Source organism: Macaca fascicularis, chromosome 16 (assembly GCF_037993035.2).
Source record: "Macaca fascicularis isolate 582-1 chromosome 16, T2T-MFA8v1.1".
Classification (NCBI taxonomy): domain Eukaryota; kingdom Metazoa; phylum Chordata; class Mammalia; order Primates; family Cercopithecidae; genus Macaca; species Macaca fascicularis.
Window position 1 is genome coordinate 66,690,286 of NC_088390.1, and position 20,507 is coordinate 66,710,792.

Sequence of the window (20,507 nt, forward strand, 5' to 3'; positions counted from 1 at the left end):
GGTCATTCTAATTAAAGTACCTGTACATTGTAATATAATTCCTCCATTAAGGTAATAACCGATCAGGTGGTCCAGAGTCTGTGTCATTCAGTCAAGAAAGTCACTCCCTTAACCTAGACTGTGCTGGAAATTCATTGACAAATTTTGTTCTTTGCTTCTCCATTTGTCTTCAGAATTCATGCAGACCACTTGACTTCGTTAGCATTTTTTTTTGTAGGCATATATTAATGTATTTGGTTAAGCTTCGGCTTCCATTTGCATCAATCCTATTGTAATTATTGCCTCCTGAGGCATCGTTTTGCTTCCCTTGCATGAGTTTCCAAAACCCTACTTTCTACTTTGTAAGGAGAGTATCCATTTTCTTTAAAGCAGTGGTTTTCAAACTTGCCTGCATATCAGAATTATTTGGGGAGAAGGATAAAAATACAGATTACTGAGCTTCACCTGGGATTCTGTAAATTTGGGTTGCATTTGAGATTACTTTCAACAATTTACCGATGATTTTTGCTTCTCCTCCACTTCAGTTTTAGGAAGGACTGTTTCAAGGCAGCTTTTCAAACTTTAATGACCATATAAATCACCTGAAGATTGTGAGAAACTGCAGATCCTAATTTAGCAGCTCTGGGTTCAGGCCTGAGATTCTGAAGTTCTCTCAAACGTGATAATATCAATCCCTTGTTGAGCAGAAAGGTTTTTTTTTGTTTTTTTTTTTGTTTTTTTTTTCCAATATCTTCATGGCATTCAATGAGTAGCAGAGTTTGAAGGTAACTTCTGGAATTTCATCGAATGTGTATGAATTTTTACTCATCTGGATCTTAGGGGAAATAACCCATCCAGTTATAGGGAGGGAGGACCTTTAATAACGAAGCCAAATGTGTAGGTTGTCTCCCTCTCCCTAGTGTGCAGAGGTATCCCTTGCACAAACTCAAAACTTCTTAGACCAAAAGCATTATAGCTCTAGTTTGCCTTAAAGGAAGTTGTATTGTCTATAGAGCATGTGGGTCATTTTCTGCCAAAAAAAATATTCAAATGTTTTCACTCTGAAGCTTTGTTCATTGTATCTGGTGGAATTCCGGTTATCAGTGAGTAGACACCTAGCTGTGCTTCTAATGTGAACTGTCTACTAGCCCCGTGGTCTCTATTTTGGATTTGAACTTACTTCGACCCCACACCTGATGCCTTTCCATTTAGTCATATTGTGATTCAACATTTTTGTTTCCACATTTTTTATTTCCTATGTTATTATTCCTTAGTTCCCATCTGTAAGATCATAAAGTCCTTTGACCCAAACACAGTTGATATTTCATACATATGTTAAAAACTGAGCTGTGAGACCAGACATGGTGACTCACACCTGAAATCTCAGCACTTTGGGAGACCAAGACAGAAGGATCAGTTCAAGCCAGGAGTTTGAGATCAGCCTGGGCAACAAAGTGGGACCATGTCTCTAAAAAAGAGAATTAGCTGGGCACAGGGGAGTAGTCCCTGTTACTCTGGAGGCTGAGGCAGGAAGATCACTTGAGCCCGGGAATTCCAGGCTGCAGTGAGCTCCGATAGTGTCACTGCATTCCAGCCTGGGTGCAGAGTGAGACCCTGTCTCCAAAAAAAAAAAAAAAAAAAAAGAAAAAATCCAAGGGTATAATGAGGGAACTTCCAGGAAAATGCTCTTATTTTCTGCTTTTAGAAACCAAAATAATGTTTCATTGTGGGCTGCTACCATTATATGCAGGAAGTTTTAGAATGAAAAACATTCTGAACTGATCCTTGCTAACTTCATTTCAGAAAGTGGTAAAATAGCTGTGGAGTATAGACCCGGTGAAGAGATTGTAGATGTCAGATGGGAAGAAGAACTACACGGTTTAATTCAAGTATGTGGAGATAAAAACTCAAAGGTAACAGGGCCGGGCGCAGTGGCTGAAACGTAATGCCAGTGCTTTGGGAGGCCAAGGCGGGCGGATCACCTGAGGTTGGGAGCTCAAGACCAGCCTGACCAACATGGGGAAACGGTGGTGCATGCATCCTACTACTTGGGAGGCTGAGGCAGGAGAATTGGTTGAACCTGGGAGGTGGAGGTTGTGGTGAGCCAAGATCGCTCCATTGCACTCCAGCCTGGGAAAAAAGAGCGAAACTCCCATCTCAGAAAAACAAAAAAACCCTCAAGGGTCAGATAACATATGCAATATAACCATAATTCAAAATAAGCAGCAGAATTTGGAGGATAATTTGCTTCATTCTCAGGAAAATGTGAAACTCCGAAACTGCTTTTTGAGTGCAGGGTATTTCTGGGGCTTTTCCTAAAGTCTTGACCCTTGGCTCTGACCCCTTATTTGGAGTTTGGAGACAGAACTGAGGACTGTATTACTACAGCTGTGGACACAGGAGAGGGGTTAGTCTCCCCCGGCCCCAGGAGTAAGGGATGCTGGGCTGCTTGAACACAGGCCTTTTTAGAACTCCCTTCAAACAGGATCCCAGAGATGTGGGGAGATGTAAGTGGTCTTAAGACTGATTGTGCTACAGCTTTCGAAAACTATAATGCCTTTCAAATATGGCTTATTACTTGGATCTCAATATCTCCCATATACCTTGGGTGGACTATTTTGCTGAAGATCTTTCTGTCAATCATTTACAATCATGTGCTGCAAAATGAAGTTTTGGTCAACAGTAGACCACATATATGATGGTGGTTCCATAGGAGTATAATGGAGCTATCCCTATACAGGCATACCATTTTTATCTTTTTGTTGTTGTTGTTGTTGTTGTTGTTATTGAGATGGAGTCTCACTCTGTTGCCCAGGCTGGAGTGCGATGGTGTGATCTCAGCTCACTGTAACTTCTACCTCCTGGGTTCAAGTGATTCTCTTACCTCAGCCTCCCGAGTAGCGGGATGCATTATAGGCATGCGCCACCATACTCAGCTAATTTTTATATTTTTAGTAGAGACTGGTTTTTGCCATGTTGGCCAGGCTGGTCTCGAACTCCTGACCTCAGGTGATCCACCCACCTCCGCATCCCAAAGTGCTGGGATTACAGGCATGAGCCACTGTGCCTGGGCCCCATTTTTATCTTTTATACAGTATTTTAACTATACCTTTTCCATGTTTACATACACAAATACCTGCCATTCTGTGACAGTTGCCTTTAATATTCAGTACAGTAACATATAGTACAGGTTTGTAGCCTAGGAGTCATAGACCATACCATATAGCCTAGGTGTGCTGTAGGCTATACCACCTAGGTTTGTGTAAGTATACGCTATGATGTTAGCACAATGGTGAAATCACCTAATGACACACTTCTCAAGCTCCTCACATGGCAAGCAACGCATGACTGCATATGAAAGCTCTTAAATAGGGATTAAGTTTCTAAATTAATCTCAAAAGAAAACAGTCATTATTTACTATTTATGGAATTTTTTAAAAAAAAAGGAGCAAAAGTTTCATTTCAGTGGGAACTTATTTTGGGGCTAGAGTATTTTATTTAACTTTCACCCCAAAGTTGCAATGTGTTTTGAAGTTCTTCCCTGTAAAATAATTATTTTAACTCAATTTAAATAAAACCCATCCAGTAAACTTCAAGCTTTAAGAAGTCTAGGTTCCTGTGAAATGTGAGAGGAAGTCAGCACTGATTTCAGAAATCTGATTATAACAATAGATCCATCCCTAAATGAGGTGAATCTTGGAATCCCTTCAGTTTTATTTTATTTTATTTTATTGAGATGGAGTTTCTCTCTTATTGCCCAGGCTGAAGTGCAATGTTGCAATCTAGGCTCACTGCAACCTCTGCCTCCCAGGTTCAAGTGATTCTCCTGCTTCAGCCTCCCGAGTAGCTGGGATTACAGGCATGCACCACCACGCCTGGCTATTTAAGTAGAGACGGGATTTCAGCATGTTGATCAGGCTGGTCTGGAACTTATGACCTCAGTGATCTGCCCACCTCGGCCTCCCAAAGTTCTGGCATTATGGGTGTGAGCCACTGTGCACAGCCCCCCCTTCAATTTTAAAACCATCACTATGCACCCTGTGCCTCTGCTAGGCACTGGAATAAGATGAAGCACCTTCTTGGAATTTACATGCTGATAATTGTGCCAGACAGTAATAGGTAAGAATGGCTGTGGGGGAAGTCAGCTGTGTTACAATTACAGTCGCATTTCAGGAAATTATTTAACATGTTGACTTTAACAGCCTAAGCCTCTTCTCCATGTGTGCACACAGGGTAGATCTCTGAAGGGTGGCGCTGTAACTTCTAGGGTAATGGCTGTGTTGAGTCAAGGCAGGATGACAGTTCAGCCTCCTCCCTGCTAGTGCAAAGGGCTCTTCACTCGGATTAAAGCCTTCTCTCCCAGACTGAATTGCCCACCCCCAACACCCCTCCTACAGAAAATTTGGAGTCCTCGCTTATTCCCTGGAAGCCCCTACCTAGTAGGGTGGTGAATTCATTATCAAACATGCAACAGTTTAGCGAAAACGGCAACATTTTGGAATAAATGACTGTAATGTGCGTCGTGCCTGCCACCCTAACTGGTGCCCATTTTGCAGCTCAGTTGCTCTCCCTGAAAGGAAGAGTATGCTTGGATTTCACCTTGGAGGAGGAAGAGTTCAGGCTGCCACAACTGGACTAGCACTTCTGAAGATCCCAAGGCGAGGTCCCTGACCCCACCCCACCACACCACAGCAGGCTGCTGGAGTCCTGGGACCACCTGGGTCTGTGGCCCAAATCCTTCCTCCCTAAGGGGAGGGAAAGGGGTGTTCCAGCCGGGCGGGGTGGGAAGGGGTGTTTGGGCGGGATTGTGACATAAGATTGCCCTGGTGACATGGAGCAGATCTGGACCCAAGCCTAATAAAGGTGGCATAAATAGAGGTGTCATAAAGACAGGGCGGGGCGCATGCTTATATGGGGCATGAGCATCTTAGGGTTGCCAGAATGACTCCCGCTCAGTGCGCAGCACTCGCGTGTGTCATGTTCTGGCTGCGTTTCTGGGGCCCATGGCCCCTCCTCACGTGGCAACTATTGTGTCTACTAGTCAAGGAGACTCAGCCTCTGGAGTGGGTCAAGGACCCGCTCCAGCTGACCTCTAACCCCCTGGGGCCGCCTGAGCCCCGGTCTTCCCGCTCCTCCCATCTCCCATGGGAATCTCCCCATGCGCCCACTCCCCCGGCAGACCTGGGGGACTTTGATTACCTGGGGCCCTCTGCTTCCTCGCAGATGTCAGCCCTGCCCCAGGAATCGACTGAAAATTTGGTTCCATTCCTGGACACGGATTCAGCTGAAGAGCTGCCCCTGGGGCCAGAGCAGTTCTCCGCTGCACACCAGGATTTAAATGACAAGCTGACTCCGGAAGAAAGGCTCCCAGAGGTGGTCCCACTGCTGGACGGGGATCAGAATCAGACCCTAGTTCAGCTTCCTCGTCTCAAAAGTAAGGTTCCAACTGCAGATCTAGATCGGGCTGCAGGTCATCAGGCAGATGAAATACTTGTTCCGCTAGACAGTAAGATTTCAAAACCAACCACATTTATTGTTTCGCCCAAGAACCTGAAGAAAGATCTAGCTGAGCGTTGGAGCCTTGCTGAGATTGTTGGAATTCCACACCGATTATCCAAACCTCAGCGTGAGAAACAGACTTTGCAGGATGAATATTCGAGTATGGACACACTGTATCCCGGCAGCCTGCCTCCAGAACTCCGGGTGAACTCAGATGAGCCTCCAGGGCCCCCTGAGCGAGTTGGACTTTCTCAATTCCATCTAGAGCCGGAAACTCAAAATCCAGAGACCCTTGAACACATCCAATCCTCTTTACTCCAGCAAGAAGCCCCAGGGCAGCTTCCACAGCTCCCTGAGGAGGAAGAACCTTCTTCCACCCAGCAGGAGGCCCCAGCTCTGCCTCCAGCATCCTCTATGGAGAGTCTAACTCTACCGAATCGTGAGGTGACAGTTCAGCCTCCAGGTGAGGATCAAGCTCATTATAACTTGCCTAGCATTACAGTTAAACCCGCAGATGTGGAGGTTCCCATGACTCCAGAGGCTGAAAATGAGACAGAATCTTCCGAAGTCCAGCAGGAGTCCCCAGGTCAGCCTCCAGAGGAGGTGGAACCTTCTGCAACCCAACAGGAGCCCCCAACTGAGCCTCCAGGTCCTCCTATGGAGCTTGAACTTTCCCCTAGTGAGCAGGAGCAGCCAGCTCAGCCTTCGGAGTCTTCTGGGGAGGTTGAATCTTCTCCAGCCCAGCAGGAGACCCCAGCTCAGCCTCCAGAAGAGATGGAGCCATCTGCAATCCAAGAGGAGGCCCTAACTGAGCTTCCAGGTCCTCCTATAGAGGCTGAACTTTCCCCCAGTGAGCAGGAGCAGCCAGCTCAGCCTTCTGAGTCTTCTGGGGAGGTGGAGTCTTCTCCAGCCCAGCAGGAGGCCCCAGCTCAGCCCTCAGAACATCATGAAGTCACAGTTTCACCTCCTGGTCACCATCAAACTCAGCATTCAGATTTTCCCAATGTCTCTGTTAAGCCTCCAGACACGCAGCTCACCATAGCAACAGAGCCTAGTGCAGAGGTGGGAACTTCTCCAGTCCTCCAGGAGGCTACAGCTCAGCTCTCAGGGCCAGGTAATGATGTAGAACCTCCCACCATCCAGCACGGGGGCCCACCTCTGCCTCCAGAGTCACTGGAAGAGGCTGGACCTTCAGCAATTCAACAGACTTCAGTTCAATCTCCGGAACCTGTTAATAATGAGAACCCCTCTCCAACCCAGCAGGAGGCTGCAGCTGAGCATCCACAGACCGCTGAGGAGGGTGAGTCTTCTCTAACCCAGCAGGAGGCCCCAGCTCAGACTCCAGAGCTCCCTAATGTAGTTGTAGCTCAACCTCCAGAGCATCATGAGGTAGCAATTTCCCCTCTAAGTCATGATCAAGTTCAGCTTCCAACATTGCACCATGTCACTGTTAATCCTGTGGATCACGTGGTTACCATGACTCCAGATTTCATTAATCAGGTTGCAATGTTAACCCAACAGGGGGCCCCAGCTCAACCCGTAATGTCCCCTGAGCAGTTTCAACATTTGAAAGACCAGCAAGACATTATAACTCAGCAGCTAAATAGACCTGAAAATTATGAACTTCCTCCAGTCCATAAAGAGCCCACAACTCAGCCTCCAACTCAGCTCTCGTCAAACTTTGAAAGTTCACTGAATGATGAAGCAATAGGTTCACCTCTATATATGTCACATCTAGATGTAGATACGGGGCTTACCAGACCTACAGCAGTCACTATGCGGGTACAACCTTCTCCAGTCCAGCAGGACAATCCTCCTGTTCCCACTGAGCAGGCTGACTTTTCTCTAGCCCAGCCTGACCTCCCTTCCCCACTTCTGCATCCTCCTGAAAAGACTGAATCTCCAGTCCAGCAAGAGGCCACAGCTCAGATTCCAGATTCCCCTAAGGAGGCAGAACCTTCTCCAGTCCAGCAAGAGTTCCCAGCTGAGCCACCAAAGCCCCCTAAGGAGGTTGACCCATCTGCAACCCATCAGGAAGCCTCAGGTCCTCCTCTGAAGTCCACTGAAGAGATCAGTCCTCCACTGCAGCAGGAGATACCAGTTCAGCCATCAGAGCCACCTGAGATGGTCGAGCTATCTCCAGTCCTACAGCAGGCCCCAACTCAACTTTTAGAGCGACCTAAAGAGGTAGAATCCTCTCCAGTACAGCAGGCAGTCCCTGCTCAGTCTTCAGACCCCCCTATGGTGATAGAACCCTCTCTGACCCAGCAGATGGCCCCGTCTTTATCTCCAGAGTTCCCTCAGGAGGTGGAACCATCTCTAACTCAGCAGGAGGTTCCAGCTCAGATTCCAGAGCCCCCTGTGGAGGCAGAACCTTCTCTGACCCAGCAGGAGGCCACAGTTCAGGCTCCAGAGCCCCCTAAGGAGGTAGAACCTTCAAGACAGCAAATGGTCCCAGTGCAGCTTCCAGAGCCGTCTAAGGAGGTTGCAGCTCAACCTCTAGCTCATGATGAGGTGACAGGCCCAACACCAGGTCAGGATCAAGCTCAGCATTCAACATTGCCCAGTGTCACAGTTCAGTCTTTGGACCTGGGACTTACCATTGTTCCAGAACCCACTATGGAGGTTGAATATTCTACACCCCTGAAGAAGACTATAGTTCCTGCAAAGCACCTTAAGGTGACACTTCCACATCCAGACCAGGTTCAGACTCAGCATTCACACCTGACTCAAGCCACAGTTCAACCTTTGGACCTAGGGTTTACCATCACTCCAGAATCCACGACAGAGGTTGAACTTTCTCCAACCGTGCAGGAGACCCCAACTCAGCCTCCTAAGAAAGTTGTACCCCAACTTCTAGTATATCAAGAGGTTACAATTCCAACACCAGGTCAGGATGAAGCTCAGCATCCAATGTCATCCAGCGTCACAGTTCAACCTTTGGACCTGAGATTTACCATCACTCCACAACCCACTACGGAGGTTGGACATTCTACACCCCTGAAGAAGACTCTAGTTCCTCCAAAGCACCCTAAGGTGACACTTCCACATCCAGACCAGGTTCAGACTCAGCATTCACACCTGACTCAAGCCACAGTTCAACCTTTGGACCTGGGGCTTACCAGCACTCCAGAGCCCAGTACGGAGGTTGAACCTTCTACAGCCCTGACAACTACAGCTCCTCCTCCAGAACACCCTGAGGTGACACTTCCACCTTCAGACAAGGGTCAGGCTCAGCATTCATACCTGACTCAAGCCACAGTTCAATCTTTGGATCTGGGGTTTATCATCACTCTGGAACCCACTAAAGAGGTTGAACTTTCTACAGCCCTGACGACTACAGCTCCTCCTCCAGAACACCCTGAGGTGACACTTCCACCTTCAGACAAGGGTCAGGCTCAGCATTCACACCTGACTCAAGTCACAGTTCAACCTCTAGCCCTGGAGCTTACCATAACTACAGAACCTACTACAGAGGTTAAACCATCTCCAACCACAGAGGAGACCTCAACTCAGCCTCCAGACCCGGGGCTTGCTGTAACTCCAGAGCCCACTACAGAGACTGGACATTCTGCAGCCCTGGAGACGACTACAGCTCCTCGTCCAGACCAGGTTCAGACTCTGCATCGAAAACTGACTGAAGTCAGAGATCCACATACTGAACTAGAACCTACTCAGGACTCACTGGTGCAGCCTGAAAGTCACGCCCAAAATAAGGCTTTAACTGCATCAGAGGAACAGAAGGCCTCCACAACCACCAACATATGTGAACTCTGTACCTGTGGAGATAAGACGCTGTCGTGTATTGATCTCAGCCCAAAGCAGAGGCTCCGCCAAGTGCCTGTGCCAGAGCCCAACACCTACAATGGCACCTTCACCATCTTGTAAGGATCACCTTTCCCCAATTTTCCTCTGTGTCCTGCCTGACATGGCAGCCTTTTCCTGGAGGCCTTCCTGGGCTTTCTTTGTCTCCCCAAGCCATCCTGACAACTGACTTTCTGCTTTCACCTTTGCTTGTCAATTCTCCTTTCTCCTCATTCTCCTTCATTCTCCTTTAATGTTAGACCCATTCTCCAGTCTTTTACTTTTACTCCAGTCTTTTGCTCCTACTCGTTTTCTTATCCATTTTTATTTAGCCCCATCACATCATTGCTTAACCGCTGCTCTGCTCCCATTTTTGCTTCACCCTCTTTACAGCAACCTTTCCCCCTCCCCATCTCAGTGATGAGGCTCTAAGTGGTTAAGAGTTGATTCTGGAGCCAGGCTTCCTGGGGTTGAACCCAGGTCTATTTTTAGCTTGGTGACCCAGAGCAAGTTATTCCGCTCTGTGACTCAGTTTCCTCACATTTCAACTGTGAGTTATGCTAGTTCCCATTTCATAGGATTGTTGTGAAATTTAGATGAGTGAATATATGAAACACTTCATCAGTGCCTAGCATATATAGGAGTGTTGGCTGTTAACATGATTACTCAGTCCTTTAGTTATGTCCACAACTCATCGTTGTCCCTGACTTTCTATATGTAGCACTCATTTTGTGTCAAACCCAGGGCCAAATATGCTACTGTCTCCAGAACATGAAAATGATAGGAGGGAAGAAAGATAATAGGCATAAAAAGGGAGGTTTATATAATTAATTACTAAAAGATAATGCATACAATAAGTGCTAGAATTTACCAGAATCTGTGATCCTTGAGGTGTGGAGATCAAGGAAAGCTACATGGATAAGCCAAAACTTTACTTGGGTCTTAAAGAGTAGCTATAATTTGTTAAATAGAAAAAAAATGGGAGTACAGTCTAGGCAAAGGCATTGCTACAGGTATGGTTGGAATTTAGTAGACCAATCTGGCTGCAAAGAATTAGGTGAGGGAGCAGTGAAGATATGATTATGTAAAACCTTGACTATCAGCTATAGGAGTTTGAAAGTTACACAGTGAGATATGGAAAGCCATTGAAAGTTTCCAAGCAAGAGAGATTAAATGATCAAAACAGGAGGATTATTTTATTTTATTTTGTTTTTTGCTTTATGTTCAACTGTAGACATGCAAAGGATTATTTTAGAATCCATATGTAATGTGTCCAGAAGGAAAAGCTTAATTCAGGGAGACAGAATAGAAAAGTCTCGCAAAACATAGGAGTAAAGTGTGAAGGGACCAAATCAGGTCGGTTGTAATAAGAGTGGAAAGAAAAAGCCTAGGATGTTTCAACAGAGGGCAAAGCTTTGGTGCTACTTGGCATAGGGTTTCTTTCTACTTATTTATTGATAGTGATAAGCTTTTGCCCATTTTTTCTGTTGAATTATTTACCATTTTTGTATTGATTTGTAGGAGTTTGTTTAGGCACATAAGTGCTTTTGGATAAAATACTTACATTCAAAGTAATTAACTGGCACTGTCTGTCCAAGAGATGTGATAGATAGGAAGTTAAGCTTCCAGGAGATGCCTTATCATTTGTGCCAGTGGCTCGGCATTGTTTCTTGATGAATTGTGCAAACTGGGAAGCTGATAGCTCTGGAAATGAGAAAGCAGGTGTTATTTTCTGTTTCTGAATATCCCCAACAAGATTGCCATGATTCCTTTATTTATCCTCATCATTCTTTTCCTACCTATTCAAGGATGTAAACTGTGTTTCTTCACAGAAATTTCCAAGGAAACTATATTTCATACATTGATGGAAATGTATGGAAAGCATACAGTTGGACCGAGAAACTGTGAGTATATTCTCTCCAAATATGACAAAAAACTAACTGCATTGTAAGATCCTTCTCGGTCCAGAATTTTGAGGTCGGTACCTCTGAGAAAAGATATTTCCCCTCCATACCCCAAATCAACCTCTGTGGATTGCAATCCTTTGGTTATTTTAAAATTAAATTTGGTAGGCTCTCTAAAATAAGAGGCAATTTAAATTTATTTTTTATTATACAGATAGTACATGGTTATATTCTTTTTTTTCCTCTTTTTTTTTTTCAGAGACAGGGTCTTCTTACTTTGTCCCCCAGGCTGGAGTGCAGTGGCACAATCACATCTCACTGCAGCCTTCAACTCCCAGGTGCAAGTGATCCTCCCACCTCAGCCTCCCAGGTAGCTGGGACCACAGGTGCATGCCACCACGCCCACCTAATTTTGTATTTTTTGTAGAGACAGGGTCTTCCTGTGCTGCTTAGGCTAGTCTTGAGCTCCTGGGCTCAAGTGATCCTCCCACCTTGGCCTCCTTAAGTGCTTATATTATAGGCATGAGCCACCACCCCCAGCCCGTGATTCTATTTTTAATGTATAAAAATGCAATAACAGGTATAACAGAAACCCTCCTTGTGCCCTACTCCCTCATCTCTGAGGTAATGCTACTCTGTATTTAGTATACATGCTTCCAGACTTTTCCCCATTTGCCTACATTCATATTTACATAAAGCAAAATAGATTTGCATGTGGTTTTTAAAATCTTTTTTGCTCTTTTTTTTTTTTTTTTTGAGACAGAGTCTCGCTCTGTCGCCCAGGCTGGAGTGCAGTGGCGCGATCTCGGCTCACTGCAAGCTCCGCCTCCCGGGTTCACGCCATTCTTCTGCCTCAGCCTCCCGAGTAGCTGGGACTACAGGCGCCCACAACCGCGCCCGGCTAATTTTTTGTATTTTTAGTAGAGACGGGGTTTCACCGTGGTCTCGATCTCCTGACCTTGTGATCCGCCCGCCTCGGCCTCCCAAAGTGCTGGGATTACAGGCGTGAGCCACCGCGCCCGGCCTTTAAAATCTTTTTTGTTTACATAAATGGTAACATTTTGCAACTTGATTCTTTCACTTCATGGTATCACTTACATGATATCATATGATAAGTGTATCACTTATATGATATGATATTCTTTCACTTCATGATTTCTTTCCTTCCCAGTACTCAGACGGTCACCCCATTCATTTAAACTCCTGCATAATCCATAGTCTGGATGCATCGTAGTTTATTTAATAATTCTCCCATTGATGAATGTTTAGATTATGCTTAGTTTTCTTGTTACATACATTGCTGCAATGAAATTCCTGTACATGCTTCTTTGTGAACATGGGCAAGTATTCCTGTAGAATAGGTATCTAGAGGCCGGGCGCGGTGGCTCAAGCCTGTAATCCCAGCACTTTGGGAGGCCGAGACGGGCGGATCACGAGGTCAGGAGATCGAGAACATCCTGGCTAACACCGTGAAACCCCGTCTCTACTAAAAATACAAAAAACTAGCCGGGCGAGGTGGCGGGCGCCTGTAGTCCCAGCTACTCCGGAGGCTGAGGCAGGAGAATGGCCTAAACCTGGGAGGCGGAGCTTGCAGTGAGCTGAGATCTGGCCACTGCACTCCAGCCCGGGCTACAGAGCGAGACTCCGTCTCAAAAAAAAAAAAAAAAAAAAAAAAGAATAGGTATCTAGAAATGGAATTTTTGGGGTGAAGACTATGTAGATACAAAATTTTAATTGCCCTCAAAAATGTTGTGCCAACTTATTGTCAGCAGAATATGACAGCATTCATTTCCCCCACACCTTTCACCGCTGGGTATTCTCCAACTTTTTGTTGAAGTTATGCATGAATAAAAGGGATTCCATCCAAATTTGAATTTTTCTGATTACTCATACATTTAATTAAATATTATATGTTTATTGAACATTTGTGTTTCTTCTCTGAGTTTTCTGTCCTTTGTTCATTTTCCTGTTGAATTGTTTTATCATTTTCTTACTGATTTATAGAAGGAATTGGTTTAGACACATAAATGATTTTGGAAAAAATGCTTACATTCGAAGTAACATTTTTCACAACAGTTTGTGTGTGACATCATTAGTTCAACGTAGATAGCCAAGTCATGTATGAGTTCTAAATTAAAAATAAAACACATGCTAGGTGCGGTGGCTCACGCCTGTAATCCCAGCACCTTGGGAGGTCGAGGCAGGTGGATCGCCTGAGGTCAGGAGTTTGAGACCAGCCTGGCCAATGTGACGAAACACCGTCTCTACTAAAAATACAAAAATTACCCAGGCCTGGTGGTGGGTGCCTATAATCCCATCTACTTAGGAAGCTGAGGCAGAATTGCTTTATTTATTTTTTGAGATGGAATTCTGTTCTTGTCGCCTGGGCTGGAGTGCAATGGCGCAATCTTGGCTCACTGCACGTTCCACCTCCCGGGTTCAAGGGATTCTCCTGCCGCCGCCTCCTGGGTGGCTGGAATTACAGGTGCCCGCCTCCACGCCCAGCTAATTTTTATATTTTTAGTAGAGACAAGGTTTCACCATCTTGGCCAGGCTGGTCTCAAACTCATGACCTCAGGTGATTCACCTGTCTTGGCTTTCCAGAATGCTGGGATTACAGGCGTGAGCCACCACGCCAGACCAGAAGTACATTTTAAAAGCAAGAAAATTATTGCAAAAGTCAGGATAGTGGTTACCTATTAGGGTTAGTGAGAGGGATATGATTGGAAAGGGGCACTCTGGGGCTTCTGGAATGCTAGCAATGATCTTTTGTAACAATGTTTACATGGGTATCTGCTTTATAATTATTAAACTGAATATTTGGCCAGGTGAGGTGGCTCATGTCTGCAATCGCAACACTTTGGGAGGCAGAGACAGGAGGATCACTTGAGCCAGGAGTTTGAGACCAGTCTGGGAACAGAGTGAGACCCTGTCTCAGAAATTAAATTAAATTAAATATAAAGAACATTGATGTCCTGTGCACTTTATGCACATTGTAGTTCTCAAATTTTTTTGATGGGGAAAAAGTCTGAATAGCTTCACTTGCAGCCCCGACATGGTTCCATGTGGGGCTTTCATAATAAGGTTTAGGGAAAGAGGAGGAAATGGAGGTTCTGCTGATCTTGGTGCCATCCAGAGGTGGATTCTGAAAGGGATTTTGTGATCTAGAGAGGAGGCATGAAATATACAATTTGGTGGGAAGAGTGGGTAGCAGTGTGCTTGTGTGTATGTGCTTGCATATGTGTGTGTGTGTGTGTGTGTGTGTCTGTGTCTGTGTCTGTGATGGTGGAGAGAGATGGACACAAAAGGGAAAATGTAAGGAAAGGTTTGAATGAAAGCAGAGCAGATACCAGCATCTTGAAATGACCATGACCCAGCTTTCCCCCACATGCAGGACATGGTCGTGTGCGGCAAATAGTTGTACTTTGCATTTTAATCTAGAAATAACTTTTTCATTTTCCAGAATTCTGAATGAAAATTATTTGACTGAATTACATAAAGATTCATTTGAAGACCTGCTATCCCTCCAGTATTTGTAAGTTAGTTAATCACATTTATGAGTTTTTAGTCGTATTATCTGTAAAATGAATAAGGGGTTCAAATTAGATAATCTCTAAGATTTCTTCCAGCAATAAAATTCTGCAATTCTGTAAGTTTGTATAGGGTCTCAGCCCACCTCTAGTATTAGCTACCTCCTATGCATTTTCAGTTTTTAAATTATATAGACAAAATATAGCCAGAAAAAAATTTCACATGGTAATAAGATCTGAGCAGTGACTGACACCCGTATGAACCTTGTTTTATAAGTGTTCACACACCATCTTCTTCTATTCAATCTGCAGTCAGTAGATCAAATCTAATCTAAAGTCTATTTTTTAATAACCCATTAAGTTAAGAATGATTTTTGCATTTTTAAAGGACTGAAAGAAAAAAGAAAGAGAAATATGCAAGAGACATCATATGTGGCCCACAAAGCCTAAAATATTTACTGTCTGTCCTTCACAAAGATTTGAAAAAGTTGGTTTAGTAGGATGAAAGGAATTAAAGTTAACTTCAGATTGTTGCCTAAAGGAGAAGAAAATATAGACCACCTACATTCATTGGAACATCATTAATCCAGAATTTTTGGTAACTTAATTGGAATTAAATTAACATTTAAATATTTAAAATCAGCTGAATTATATAAATAATATTATCAAGAATATTGAGCTACCAAGAGAATAGACTGGTATTAAGGATTTCAGTTCAGGTTTTTTTTTTTTTTTTTTGGAGACGGAGTCTTGCTCTGTCGCCCAGGCTGGAGTGCAGTGGCCGGATCTCAGCTCACTGCAAGCTCCGCCTCCCGGGTTTACGCCATTCTCCTGCCTCAGCCTCCTGAGTAGCTGGGACTACAGGCGCCCGCCACCTCGCCCGGCTAGTTTTTTTGTATTTTTTTTAGTAGAGACGGGGTTTCACTGTGTTAGCCAGGATGGTCTCGATCTCCTGACCTCGTGATCCGCCCGTCTCGGCCTCCCAAAGTGCTGGGATTACAGGCTTGAGCCACCGCGCCCGGCCCAGGAATTGTTATATTAAAACAGATGTTTAAAATCATGGTAAAGTGGTAGAGCTAGAAATGTTTACATGAAGTAAGCATGTCAGAAATGCCCCTGACTCTTCACTAATTACGAAATAACTATCTCCCCAGCCCTGTTACTAAGGGATACCTGCATAGTATTTCTGTCTGTTTAGAGACAAGAAGATACTATGTTCATTGCTATGAAAGCTTGATTCTTATCCTTTGTCCATAGAGGTGTGTATGTCATTAATCCTTATTAAGTTCATCAGTGATGCTCTTTTGAAAACATATTCTTTCAAATGTAGAAGGCTTAAGGAAAGTGGGTGTAAAGACCCTCAAGTGGATGCCAAAGTGCTACAGAGACCATGAAGTAATAAAACTACGTTTCCTTTAAAATAGTCATTTTCCTTCTACTCACTCCCCTAGCCATTCATTCATTCATTCATTTATTATTATTATTATTATTATTATTTTATTTTATTTTATTTTTTTTTTGAGATGGAGTCTCACTCTGTCATCCAGCCTGGAGTGCAGTGGCGCAATTCGGCTCACTGCAAGCTCCACTTTCCGGGTTCACGCTATTCTCCTGCCTCGGCTTCCCAAGTAGCTGGTACTACAGGCGCATGCCGCCTCGCCTGGCTAATTTTTTGTATTTTTAGTACACTTGGGGTTTAGTACATTTGGGTTTCACTGTGTTAGCCAGGATGGTCTCCATCTCCTGACCTTATGATCCGCCCACCTCAGCCTCCCAAAGTGCTGGGATTACAGGCGTGAGCCACCGTGCTGGCCAGCTATTCATTTATTTTACAAATATTTGAATTTACTTTATTTCCATGTGTCAGTTTTAAACATGGTGTGCAATGCAGATGAGCAAAACCTAGTCCATGCTTTCAAGGAGCTCATGCTCAGAAAAAATGGGATGAAAAATAACTACATTAAGAAGAAATGGATGTGGGCACTAGGAGGGATAAATTGTTTCTGAAGCATAGAAGAGGGGAAAATGACTTCAGTTTGGACCAAGGAAGATGTTACTAGAACAATGCCATTTGAATTGGACTTTGAAGGGCCATCGTGTAATATCAGACAGACATTTTGGGGAATATATTCTAAGCTTGCAAAAGGAAAATGGGAGAAGGGCAAAGCGCAGGAAAGTGTTCGAGGAATGCCATGAGTACCTGTAGAGTACAAGGAGGGAGAGTAGGAAATTGGAGCCAGATCTTCTAGGGCTTTGAATGCCCAGCTGAGGAGCCATCATGGGGAACCATGTTACCGCAGCAGTGCTATAGATAGATCTGCATCACAATCACTGAGTCGGCGCTTTAGAACTCAGTTCCGGACTCCGCCCTCGTGGTTACTGATTCAGTTGGTCTAGAGTGGGACCAAGAATTTGCATCTTCAATAATTTCCCAGGAAATGCTGGTCTTTGCAAACCACTTGTGAAGAGTTTATCTGATGACTGTGTGCAGGATAGTTTAGGAAGGGAGAGACTAGAGATGGAGACATCAGCCAGACAGCATTATTCCATCCAGGTAAAGAGGGAGGGAGGCCGGGCGCGGTGGCTCACGCCTGTAATCCCAGCACTTTGGGAGGCCAAGGCGGGTGGATCACGAAGTCAGGAGATCGAGACCATCGTGGCTAACACAGTGAAACCCCGTCTGTACTAAAAATGCAAAAAATTAGCCGGATGTGGCGGTGGGCGCCTGTAGTCCCAGCTACTTGGGAGGCTGAGGCAGGAGAATGGCGTGAACCTGGGAGGCAGAGCTTGCAGTGAGCCGAGATCGCGCCACTGCACTCCAGCCTGGGCGACTGAGTGAGACTCCGTCTGGGAAAAAAAAAAAAAAAAAAAAAAAGAGGGAGGGACAGGCCCCATCACTGTATAACTGACAAAATTGCTTTCATGAATTATTAAAGCAATATAAAACTGGGAGGCTGAGGCAGGAGAATGGCGTGAACCCGGGAGGCGGAGCTTGCAGTGAGCTGAGATCCGGCCACTGCACTCCAGCCTGGGCGACAGAGCGAGACTCCGTCTCAAAAAAAAAAAAAAAAAAAAAAAAGCAATATAAAACCAAAAATGAATTTCTGGTAATATGATAGAAATTAATATGATTTGAATTAGTTCAAAGTTATGTATTAAGTAAAGGGGTAACTTCCTTTCAAATGATGTGAAAGGATGTCTTTTATTTCTTCTGATACTGAACTGGCTTAGGAAAACAGACCTAAACTAGGAAGGTGTATAAATGTGAGGCTATTCATTTTAATATTAGAAACTGTATATAGAGATAAAAACTTTGAGCTTATAGTCTAGGATTTGATGAGATGACAAAAGGGCATCTAATCAAGTCTACTGCTCTCAGGAAAAATTCATTCCAAAGTCTATTAAGTTGTATATTTTATTTATTAAAACTATGAAGGTGAGACTCTAGGAGAGGTATGGGCAGGGTTAGGGGCTCTGGAAAGTTCAAATACAAGTCCAGACGTTTAGAGTTGAGATGAAAAATGTGTATTCAATGTTATTCTAAACTCTTGCTGTTATTCATACTAATCTACATCTAATAACTTACCAAGGCAATATTTTCCTTTTATTTTTCCTAGAGATTTATCCTGCAATAAAATACAGTCTATTGAAAGACGTACATTTGAACCACTACCATTTTTGCAGTTTATGTAAGTTACAAATGTAACTTTATTACATTTGGAATTTTTATAAAACTTAATTATAAACCTCTTTACTATTCATTTTGAAATATGATTAAAATTTGACCAGTAGAAAGGTACTAAAATTATAGCGCAAATCCTTTTTGTCTCTAGCAAGGATTCTTGTGAGAATTATTACACAGATCTTAGTGAATCATCAGAGAGCAGTGGTTCTCAGCTGATGTGATTTTGTACTCAGGTGACATTTGGTAATGTCCAGAGACAGTTTTGGTTGACAAAACTGTGGGTGTGCTCCTGGCATCTGGTGGGCAGAGGTCAGAGATGCTGCTAAACATCCTCCAAAGTATAAGACTAAACATCCTCCAAAGTATAACACAGACCCCCATGGGAAAGTTATAGAGTCCAAAATGTTGATGGTACTGAAGTTGTGAAATCCTGTTCTAGAGAACTAAAGATCACTTCACACAGGTATTTACTGAGCATTCACTGTTTTGTAGCTAATGCACCACATGTGCAATGCTAAAGTATAAATCATAAGCCAGTATCTTCCACAGTGAGATTTCCTTAGTGCATACAGGAAGGATTGAGGTTATGTTCCATCCTATGTAAATTAGAATCACAGCAAATGATAAATGTTCTGAAATAATTTTTTTTTTCCTTTGGCTTATGCCTTTTTTTGTAGAAATCTTGGTTGCAATTTACTCACAGAACTGAGCTTTGGAACATTTCAGGCCTGGCACGGAATGCAGTTTTTACACAAGTTGTAAGTGAAATAGAAGATGAATACGAGTAACCAACTATATTGTATAAAAACTCATACAATTATTGGTTAGCTGGGTATAAGCCCATTATGAACTCTGAAAAGTGTGTCTTAAGATCCATTTGTTTTTCTCAAATGGGGAAACTAAGGTACAAAGAGGCCTAGAGACTTACATAGTTTATATATGACTTGCTCTGCTTCTCCTAGTTCTGACCTATGGCATGGTCAAGAAAAGGCATCAAAGAAGTGACCCTCAAATTAGCCTTGTTGCTGGGCGGGGTGGCTCAGGCCTGTAATCCCAGAGCTTTGGGAGCCGAGGCGGGCGGATCGCCTGAGGTCAGGAATTCAACACCAGCCTGGCCAACGTAGTGAATCCCCATCCCTACTAAAAATACAAAAAAATTAGCTGGGCATAGTGGTGCAGTTTTTTGCTCCCTGGAGGGCTTTGTGTAAGCTTCCTTCCTTGCAGCTAAATGTTGCAGACATTTAAGCAGTTAAAAACTCTGCATATGAGCAGGAATCAAAGTTAAATCCAAAGTGTAGGGCCGGGTGTGGTGGCTTATGCCCTCCACCAGAGAACAGGCTCATTAGGTCCCTCCACCAAGAGTATTTAGGTAGCATCAATACAAATGGCTTAAACTCACCACCTTTACTAAGCACTTTATATACTGTGAGGCCCTCATAAGAATCTGGTGGCCGGGAGCGGTGACTGATTCCTGTAATTCCACCACTTCTGAAGGCTGAGGTGGGTGGATCACTTGAAGGCAAGAGTTCAAGACCAGCCTGACCATCATGGCGAAACCCCGTCTCTACTAAAAATACAAAAATTAGCTGGGCATGGTGGCGGCCACATGTAATCCCAGTACTCAGGAGACTGAGGCAGGAGAATTACTTGAACCCAGGAGGTGGAGGTTGCAGTGAGCCAAGGTCATGCCATTGCACTTAAGCCTGGGTGACAGAGCAAGACTCTGGCAGAGATGGGATTTTACCATGTTGGTCAGGCTGGTCTGGAACTCCTGACCTCAGATGATCTGCCCACCTCGGCCTCCCAAAGTGCTGGGATTATAGGCATGAGCCACCAGGCCCAGACAGTAAATGGAAACTTTAACTCAAAAGAAGGAAGGAAGGGAGGACGGGAGGAAGGGAGGGAGGGAGGGGCGGAGGGAGGGAAGGGAAGGAGGGAGGGAAATGAAGAAAGAGAAGGACAGAAAAAGAGAGAGAGAAAGAAAGAAAGAAAAGAAAAGTTTTTAAAACCGTAAGGTTAAAGTAAACCCTTTTTCTTCATACAGATTAAGCACATGAGTTCAGATTACAGATTTGCTTCTTAATAGCTTAGTGACCTAGGACAAGT

The 20,507-nt window shown here is 44.2% G+C and overlaps 1 protein-coding gene across 28 annotated transcripts in view; it reads left to right on the forward strand.

Moving 5' to 3' along the window:
- The window catches only part of LOC102133354 (leucine-rich repeat-containing protein 37A3-like), an 82,426-nt gene that overhangs the window by 23,456 nt on the left and 38,463 nt on the right, over positions 1-20,507 (forward strand). For 17 of the 28 annotated variants that reach the window (XM_074019949.1, XM_074019948.1, XM_074019946.1 and 14 more), the window contains exons 1-5: positions 4,767-9,362; positions 11,115-11,186; positions 14,650-14,721; positions 18,334-18,405; positions 19,079-19,159. In XM_074019949.1, the coding sequence (XP_073876050.1) occupies positions 4,891-9,362; positions 11,115-11,186; positions 14,650-14,721; positions 18,334-18,405; positions 19,079-19,159 (4,769 nt within the window). In that variant the 5' untranslated portion in view covers positions 4,767-4,890. Of the gene's footprint in view, positions 1-4,535; positions 4,701-4,766; positions 9,363-11,114; positions 11,187-11,445; positions 11,696-14,649; positions 14,722-18,333; positions 18,406-19,078; positions 19,160-20,507 lie in introns of those variants that run through there. The other 11 variants (XM_074019963.1, XM_074019964.1, XM_074019967.1 and 8 more) reach the window with 7 other exon arrangements.